This window comes from Salvelinus fontinalis, chromosome 26 (genome assembly GCF_029448725.1).
Source record: "Salvelinus fontinalis isolate EN_2023a chromosome 26, ASM2944872v1, whole genome shotgun sequence".
NCBI classification, from domain to species: Eukaryota; Metazoa; Chordata; class Actinopteri; order Salmoniformes; family Salmonidae; genus Salvelinus; species Salvelinus fontinalis.
Genome location: NC_074690.1, coordinates 30,321,135 through 30,330,850, shown reverse-complemented (window position 1 = coordinate 30,330,850; position 9,716 = coordinate 30,321,135). Strand labels below are relative to the sequence as shown.

The 9,716-nt window shown below is 41.2% G+C and overlaps 1 protein-coding gene across 1 annotated transcript; it reads right to left on the bottom strand.

Annotated features, from left to right (window-relative positions):
- Nucleotides 1–2,660: 2,660 nt before the first annotated feature.
- Nucleotides 2,661–5,156, bottom strand: LOC129824092 (potassium voltage-gated channel subfamily H member 2). Its single transcript, XM_055883413.1, has 3 exons — nucleotides 4,756–5,156; nucleotides 3,676–3,906; nucleotides 2,661–3,163 (listed from the first exon to the last, which is right to left on the bottom strand). The coding sequence occupies exons 1-3, from the start codon at nucleotides 4,829–4,831 to the stop codon at nucleotides 3,159–3,161; spliced, it is 312 nt and encodes a 103-aa protein (XP_055739388.1). The 5' UTR covers nucleotides 4,832–5,156; the 3' UTR covers nucleotides 2,661–3,158.
- Nucleotides 5,157–9,716: the final 4,560 nt, after the last annotated feature.

The following is a 9,716-nucleotide window of genomic DNA, read 5'->3' as shown; positions in this document are numbered from 1 at the left end:
GAGACCAGACTGGGAACGGAGATGAAATTGTATAGAGTCATGTAAAAGGCAGATTTTACTTTGTTTGCTTGAGACTGATACCGTAAATGTTGTAAATTTGTATGAGAGATTAATAAATTCCCTTTGCATAAGTCTATATCAAAGTACTCTGAGGTAGATTTAAGAACAGTGCAGGGTTCACAGCATGCTTAGCATAGGCCTACTGATTGGATTCAGTCACTCGTTAGATCCAGTATGTCAAGAGCAGGGACTTCATAGCCAGCCAAGCTCTCAGGCAGGCAGGCATATAGATGATCTCATCATATTCACAGTGAGAAACACTAGTAATCTACCTAAAATCCCACTAGATTTAAATGGTCTTTGGCAGCATGTAACGTTCGTCTGGTGGTGTATGAACGGACCAAGGCGCAGCGGGTGATGAATACATAACTATTTATTTCAAAACACTGACAAAACACTAGAACAAACTACAAAACAATAAACGAAGGCAACAGACCTGAAACAAACGAACTTACATATAGACGAAGGACGCAAGAACAGGAACAGACTACCTAAAACGAACGAACAAACGAAACAGTCCCATGTGGATCACACAGACACAGGAACAATCACCCACAAACAAACAGTGAGAACAACCTACCTTAATATGACTCTCAGAGGAAATGAAAACCACCTGTCTCTAATTGAGAGCCATACCAGGCAACCCATTAACCCAACATAGAAAACACATAACATAGACTACCCACCCAAACTCACGCCCTGACCAATTAAACACATACCAAAAAACAGAAAAGAGGTCAGGAACAATAGAAACAGAAAAGAGGTCAGAAAAAATACCTCCTTGATTTGGCACGGTGTGACTCAGTGCTCACAGTTCATCACTGAAGTAAATAGGCCACTGTAGTATGTATTCATTCATTCATTCCTGGAACTCAAATATACTGATGACAAACAGAAATGTGTAATAATAATCACAGAAATGAGCAGCAATCCCCGGAAATCAGTGTCAGTTAAACCTGGTAACACCGCAATGTGTTTGCATTTGAAGTAGAGAACTGATGTATTTTACACCTTTTGAGCCATATACTGTTGAGTATCAGTATACACCGTGCGGATTTACAGAGTTCCTGAGTGACTGAGTTCTCCTCAAGTGTACTGTAGCAATGACCTAAAGGTGAATATAATCAGCCTGGTCTCATAGACTAGACGTAACATAGTAAATGTAAATCAAGGACACACAAATTAGTATGATATGTTACGTTTGGTATGGTTACAAAAGACAGATGGTTACTTAAGGCAAAAATGAAAGAAGGGTGGATGAGTTCGAATCTCATCATGGACAACTTTAGCATTTTAGCAACTTTAACTACTTTTTAGATACTTTGCAACTACTTAGCATGGTACCTATCCCTTCCCCTAACTGTAACCATAACCCTTTTAGCTGACCTTTCCCATAACCTTAACCATTTAGCTAACCCTAACCCCTAGCTAACGTTAGCCACCTAGCTAGAATTCGTAACATATACGTTTTGTTAATTCTGAACTTTTAGTACACTTTGCAAATGGGTAACATATATAATACATTGTAATTCATAACATACAGTATCATACAAAATAGGGGATGGACATCCACAAATTAATACATAACATAGGAAATGTAACACAGCATATTAAAAGGGCTCTCAGATTTACGTACAGAATGATACAAAATGATCTGAGACCAGGTTTCCGCTCCTTGAAACAGAGAGAGGACTTTGTTAGACTCTTATGCAACCATTCGAAAAAACAGTAGTTACCTTTGGGATTTGAGCGGCATAGTGAGTAATCGTCCTTCAAGCCATCATGACTCATTATCTTTTGTTACTATTGTTATGATTCTCCAACTCCCACCTGCCAATCACTACATTAAAGAGACAGGCTTACTATTTAAAAACAGAATATATTGCAATAACACCAGTCTGTGTCTATCATGCAGTCATTTAATACTGGTCTCTATCCTTGAGCTTTACCCATGGAGTTAGGTACTTTATCTATTAGACAATGGTTATTTTTTTATTAAATTAATGAACTGGGAATTTTGAAGGTATAAAAAACAGATTTGGTCAGATCCATTTGAAGACTGAGCAGTAGATTTTTCATCTGATAACCTGTCAAATATCTCTGAAAGCTGCATTATTTACATAAAAGAAAATTGTACAAATCATGAATGTTATTTTTTTTGTGCATCTGAGCAATATTCTATTGATTCCCAGGGTCATTTCCTATTTTCATGTGTATCTGAGCTATTCGCCGTTCAAAGCAGGCAGAAGTTTTGCAGAACTTGTCATACCAACTGTATTTCTGCCTGCTTGAATGGCAATGAGAGAAATAACAGTAATAAAAGCATGGACCATTTGGACCCTGAGAGCTAAACATGGTGGAAATTGAATGTCTATTATTCCATTATGTAAATGTATCATTCTACCAGCTATATGGTCAAAAAATACCATATTCTTCTGATATTATAGACTATGTGTCATGGATCGCATGTCCGTAACTTATAGACAATGACACAAACAAATGATTGGTTTGAGAGACTCTTTATTGTATCTCTTCAATGTATAGCCAACAATCCTGAAACAAAAGAAAATGTTGGTTAGAGTTGCGCATTCCGTTTGCCAACAATACTTTGACATAAGGTTCCAAAGTCAAGTGTTGTTTGTGCACGCCAGTAACTAAAACAATGGAACTTGTTAACCATGTTTCTACCGTGTATAAAGCTGTCTATTTTAGAGGTACTGTACATGGTCTGGAAATGTGAAATATATTAGAATAACGATCAAAGAGAATAATCATATGACCTCCCAAGTGGCGCAAGACACTGCATCGCAGTGCTAGCTGTCCCACTGTGTGTACGGTGTTTCCTGACACGTTGGTACTTCTGGGTTAAGTGGGCATTGTGTCAAGAAGCAGTGAGGCTTGGTTGGGTTGTGTTTCGGAGGACGCACGACCTTTGCCTCTCTTGTACAGGAGTTGTAGCGATGAGACAAGACTGAAACTACCAACTGGATACCATTAAAATTGGTCAATAAAAATAAGAGAATAATATAATTTAACCTACCTGATGTTTGAAGCTCCGCGCTGTTTTCTTGTTGAAGTGCCGGTGTGCGTGACGCAAATTAGTCTGCGAGTCATCAAGGAACATTTATTGGTTAATGGGAATAACCAAAGTGATGAATTATCCCATTACTTCATGAATGTGTATTGTGTGACTTAAAGTTATGGCAGTAACAGGTTGGCTAGAGTAGAGCCCTACCTGCGTTTTGTTATAGGCAAAGTTGTTGCCAGAATAGTTTATACTGACAATGTCTTTAATTTATTCAAGTCTTTATGTCAACATCCTGTTATTTTCTGTACAAAGTGTATTGGCCAATTTGTCCTGTGCCTGTCATTGTAAATAAAAGCCTCTAAAAGAGGTGAGCACCAAAACGTCCTGTCTGTCTCCTCATTGTCCAATCAGCCACTTCTGTTTCACACTGTCATTATTATGACACTGTTAAGTTATGATAGTGTTATGACACCAAAAGACATCACAAAAATGTAAGATGACTTTACAACCCATATTCCTAACTGTTTGATGTTTCAAAATAAAATGAGAGCCCTGCTGAGGCCCTGGTGGGCTGTGCTGGGTCGTACCATCTTTGGTGTAGAGGGAGATATCCACCTTCCTCTCCTTGGAGCCCAGCAGAGCCTTGGACATCTGGGCCACGGCAGGCCTCTTGGTGTGCGGTCCATACAGGAAGCTGCAGGTACACGGCTTCTGCATGACCTCAGCGCGTGTGTACCCGCACATACCACAGAAGGCGTTGTTGCAGAAGATGATGGCACAGTTTTCCACACGAGCATTTGCGATGATGAACTTGCGATCTGAGGGAAGGAATAATATCAATATTATTCTAATCTACAGAGTCCTTGGCATTTGTCATCGCATATAATACAGTACAATTTAAGATGGTTATTTTATTTGACCACATATGCCATACCAGTGATCTGCACCAAGGCATATAACCAAGTCATTTAATAAAACCTGCAAGAGAACTAAGATGGGAGCATCTGTCTGTTTTCACCTTCAACTACTAAACATACTGCTTACATAAAAACTGTTAACTGTTTAAAGCCTTAAAAAACAAGTAGATTATGTTTTGGTATCAAAATATGTTCCAAGAAGGAAACATTCAGTGATGCATATCAGTTTTTGAAATGTAGCCGTTTTATTCTCTCCTATCCTGCTTAGAAACTAACTTCTGATCCTGTTTGGATATGAGCCAAATGAATACTCTGATAGACACTGCTGCCTTATTATATTTATATCCTTGAAATATTACTCTCCCAGTAAGTCTGTCATTTAGAAATGTAGCCCATAGGCCTAAATCTGATTTTATCGTTATTTGTACCCTAACATTCTAATATACCAAGAAGGGAAACATAATTAAACTAAGGTGCAAATTCGACAGTCATATACTTTTTTTTTTTTTTTTTTACTAGAGAATCACAACAGCTTACAGTGCAAGATCATAGATCTAATTAAACCTATTAACTCAATACATGCCGATTTCAATAATAGCCTAATATTCTAATTTCAAGGGACATTTTTAATTTATTGCCAAAAGAAGCCTTTGAAAATAGAAAGAGGCTGTTTGCATTTTATTCCAAACCCCTAACCAGAGGGATTTCTAACCATGGATTCCCCAAAATGTTGAATAGGAAAAATCTTACTCTGTTCTTCGAATTTTCTGATGATTGTATCCAGAAAAGTGTTCTGAGGAGCCACGTGTCCCCGCCGAACCGGCATTTTTGTCCGTATTTCGCGCGTTTGGAAAGTTGGACGGTATGCTCCTGTCACAGGTGTGGTTTGTGCGCCGCTTTCGCCTAGGTTGTCGCTCTAAAATCACTAAACCGCTGGAAACATATCACAGCCACCAAGCCCTGCGATGTAACGTTCCAACTACTTTTTACATCACTTTGAAAAGCAGACACTACTGACGTTTTTGTGTAAAAAATCCCCGAACAGCATTATTGGCAATCAGCCAACCTGCTTTGTTGTTAGGCTACGGGTGTATCCTTCACTTGGAAGTAGCACCGCCTCATGTTCAGTGGAAGCGGCAATTCCAATTCACAGGTGCCTGGGGACTGTTGCTGTATTATCCTGTTTCTCTGACCACCCACGATGTCTTGGCTGCAAACCCTGCTTTTTGAAATTATGATGGTCTATCAAGTCGTAGATGTTGTCAGTTGCGTCTCTGTCCATGGTGTTTTTATATACAGTTGAAGGCAATATTACAGACATTACTTTACTGAACAGAAGATTAGCCTATTTTTCTTATTTTGTGTTGAAAGGGAAACACTTTTAGATGTAGGTCCATCACAGACGCAGCAAGGCAATATTTGAACTATATATATTCTTGTAGGTTGTTATTTAAGATAAACAAATGCTTAGTTATTTGATCATGTCAAATGTATGCAATAAAAGTCTACTAGCATTTTATAGCATCATTCACTCACCACCTGGAACCCATTGCCTTCAATCCAGAAGAGAATGAATGGTGTGATTTCCATCTAGAGGCACAGAAAGCACATTACCAGATAGTTTGTATTCTGGTACAGTATGAGCCTATGACCAGCAGGTGGCAACAGCAGGTTACAAATTCAAATCTATCTTTGTTTGTCACATGCGCCGAATACAACAAGCGTAGACCTTACCGTGAAATGCTTTCTTACAAGCCTTTAACCAACAATGCAGTTACAAGAAGAGTTAAACAAATATTTACCAAATAAACTAAAGTAAAAAATAATACAATGTAACACAATAAAATAACAATAACGAGGCTATATACAGGGGGTACTTGTACCGAGTCAGTGTGCGGGGGTACAGGTTAGTTGAGGTAATTTGTACATGCAGGTAGGGGTGAAGTGACTATGCATAGATATTAAACAGCCAGTAGCAGCAGTGTACAAAATAAATGGGGGGTGTCAATGTCAGTAGTCCGGTGGCCATTTGATTAATTGTTCAGCAGTCTTATGGCTAGACTTGATGCTATGGTACCACTTGCCGTGCGGTAGCAGAGAAAACAGTCTATGACTATGGGTGACTGGAGTCTGACATTTTTATGGGCTTTCCTCTGACACCGCCTATTATATAGGTCCTGGATGGCAGGAAGCTTGGCCCCAGTGATGTACTGGGCCGTACGCACTACCCTCTGTAGCGCCTTATGGTTAGATGCCGAGCAGTTGCCATACCAGGCAGGGATGCAACTGGTCAGGATGCTCTTGACGGTGCAGCTGTAGAACTTTTTGAGGATCTGGGGACCCATGCCAAATCTTTTCAGTCTCCTGAGGGGGAATATGTCGTGCCCTCTTCACGACTGTCTTTGTGTGCTTGGACCATGATAGTTCATTGGTGATGTGGACACCAAGGAACTTGAATCTCTCGACCCGCTCCACTACAGCCCCGTTAATGGGGGCCTGTAGACCGCGACCAGCTCTTACCTGTCAGGTTAGAATTGTGAAAGGTTAACCAGATAATTTTTTTCTCAAGAATATCATAGACTATGCTTACTGATTTCGTCTGTTCATGCTCAACTGTCTCAAATGTCTACATTGGCATTTCTATACACTTACCAATGGCTACCTATGATAATGGAAATGATGAACTTGTAAATCTTCCTTACGGGCAAACCACAGGCTGTGAGGATTGGCAAGAACACCTCATCAAGTTTGCTGACAACACCACAGTTGTTGGCCTGACAACCAACAACGACGAGTCAGCCTAGAGGGAGGAGGTAAGTGAACTTGTATTGTGGTGCTAGGACAAACTCTCCCTCAATATCAGCAAAACAAAGGAGTTGATTGTTGACAGGAAGCAGAGGGAACATACCCCGATCCACATCAACAGAACTGCAGTTGAGAGTCAGCAGTTTTTTGGTTCCTCAGCATCCACATCACTGAGGACATGGACCAACACCACCACTCTTGTCAAGAGGGCGCAACAGTATCTCTACTTCCTAAGACGGCTGAAGAAATTCGGCATGCCAGCCCAGGTCCTCTACAAATACTACCCCTGCACCCCAGGAGGTTGGTGGCACCTTAAATGGGGAGGACAGGCTTGTGGTAATGGCTGGAGCGGGAATGAGTGGAATAGTATCAAACACATGGTTTCTATCTGTTTGACGCCATTCCATTCGCGCCATTCCAATCATTATTATGAGCCGCCCTCCCCTCAGCAGCCTCCACTATCGAAAGTCCTGACTGGTTGCATCACGATCTGGTACAGGAATTTCTCCTTCCACGACCTTAAGGTTCTCCAGCGGGTGGTGAAGATGGCCCAGTACATCACTGGGACCGTGCTTCCACCCATCCAGGACATATACTTCCACAGCATCAAGGACCCAACACACGAGCTGTTCACTCCCTTGCCGTCGGGCAGACAATATCAGAGCATGAGGTCTGATACCAACAGGCTCAGTCAGACAAGCCATCAGACTGCTGAACATTGGACTGACCACCTGCATTGACTCTCTGCACCTTAATAAACATACTCACACATACAGTATGCATTCATACTACACACACATCCAAACTATTGCTACCAGACTCTTATGATAGCTAAACACTGCACAATTTAAACACCTGCCGCCCCAATCCCCCTTCCGTAAAACACTTGTAAATATTGGACTATTAATGGTGCCATCCAATACATTTAAGAAAGCTTAAGCTCTTTTACTGCATTTCTATACAATTTAAAAAGTCTCAAATTGTCACGCCCTGGCCATAGTTTGTTTTGTTTGCTCAGGGTGTGATATGAGTGGGCATTCTATGTCAATCAGAGGCAGGTGTTAGTCGTTGTCTCTGATTGGGAGCCATATTTAGGTATCCTGTTTTATCATTGTGGGTTGTGGGTGATTGTTCCTGTTACTGTGTTCACGTTACGGGACTGTTTCGTCTTCGTTCATTTTGTCGGTTTATTGTTTTTGTTCGATGTTTAAAGTATTCTATTAAAATGGATAATCATCACGCTGCATTTTGGCCCTCCGATCCTTCCTACTACTCCTCCTCAGAAGAGGAGGAAGACGAGCGTTACACAAATGCTATTTGGAGAACAGCAAAAGCAAGCAAAATGACCCCAGCCATTATCACAGTGGTTGCTGTAGCTTCATTCACATTAACTCAACTCCAGGATTAAAAACTATAATTTAAAACATACTTAGGGATCTGTTAGCAGAAAAAGTATTTTATTAACGTTAATAAAATAAGTTTGCTTTAGTTTTTTGTTGTTGTTGCAGTTTAAGCACATTTCCTGCAATTTTACACATTTTCCCAGGACTTATGACATGTTAATATGATATCCGAGTGAGCCCGATGAACAACATCAATGTGTTCCCCCTGGAGGTTAGGGTACCTAGGCACGTGCCCTGCATGCCCGGTTGGTAATTCAGCCATGATAACTACAAGTTTAGCTAGCTAGACTACCTCCACCTAGACAAACCAATCAAAACATGGGCTAATTGATTAACTGTCTGTCACGAATCCCACTTCCTGAGTCTGTTTTTGCCTGTGTTCTGTCCTGGAGTGTTTTTTCCGGTGTCCTGGAACGCACCCTGTCTGGTTGCCGGGCGACGTAGCTAGTTGGAGGATCTCTGAGTACCCGCACCTGTATCCCATCAGCTATCTGCACACCTGGTCCTGATCATCACCCCTCCACTTCATAAGCGCTGACCTGACATCCATTCCCTGCCGGATCGTTAGCCATGAACAGTATGTTGTGCCAGCGTATCAGCCTCCAGTTTGATAGAGTTTGTTTTGTACGTCTTGCTTGCCTTGAACTCACCTCCGTTTTTTCTGTCTACAGTCATTCACCCGGAACACTCATCCCATCCCTACCTGGTCGTCGGTGACTTCAGTGACGTCCTTGGATCTGCCTATTCAATCCCATCAACTCACCTCCGCTGCCCGCTCCGCCACTTGGATTTTTCTATCACTACATTTAAACTTGTAAATAAATACTCACCTTTGTCTTACTCTCCTTGTCCTGGTCTGCTTCTGGGTTCTACTTTAGAAAACCGTGACACTGTCAGTGAGTGACATAGGGGTGCCATTCTGGTTTTAGAGGTGGGGGGGGGGGGCAGCCTGGCAGGTGGTCATCTAAAGTTAATTTCCTCAATTTTACACAACCCAATATGTCATCTCCATTTAGGACAAATAGTAAGCAAAAATGCCAACAGTCATCAAGCTAGGTAGATCATTATTAAATGTTTAAGTGATTAAGATTGAACCAGAAACTCTAAAGCGGAAAGGTGGAATAAACGAGTCAGGAGTTGGTTTCTTGATTGGGAATTTGGTCAATACAAACACTCAAACATAATCAATGAAAATCATACATCTTCTCCAGATGAAACAAACACAATACGATTATCTTTAAACTACAACAAAAGTCACAGGTTTGTCACCATCTTAATGGTTCTTCATGGATAGCTCCCCTCTCTTGGTGGCCATCCTCCAGAGATAGTTTCCCCCTCCCCCCCTTATCTGCTGGTTCCATACTCTCTCTTATAGGGGGAAGAGAATATGTCATTAGTACCGTCAGCTGTGCTTAATTGCCTCTGGTTACGTTGCCTCAATTGCCTTTTTGGGCTACTATCCGTGAGCCCAGCCTGCCCTCTGGTGGTCCTTCCACAATCCCT

What these genes read in the sequence shown, in the direction of transcription:
- LOC129824092 (XM_055883413.1), bottom strand. Translation starts at nt 4,831, where the DNA reads ATGCCGGTTCGGCGGGGACACGTGGCTCCTCAGAACACTTTTCTGGAT. An exon ending in CAGAAAATTCGAAGAACAGA is followed by an intron (nt 3,907 to 4,755) that starts GTAAGATTTTTC and finishes TCCTTCCCTCAG; the next exon opens with ATCGCAAGTTCATCATCGCA.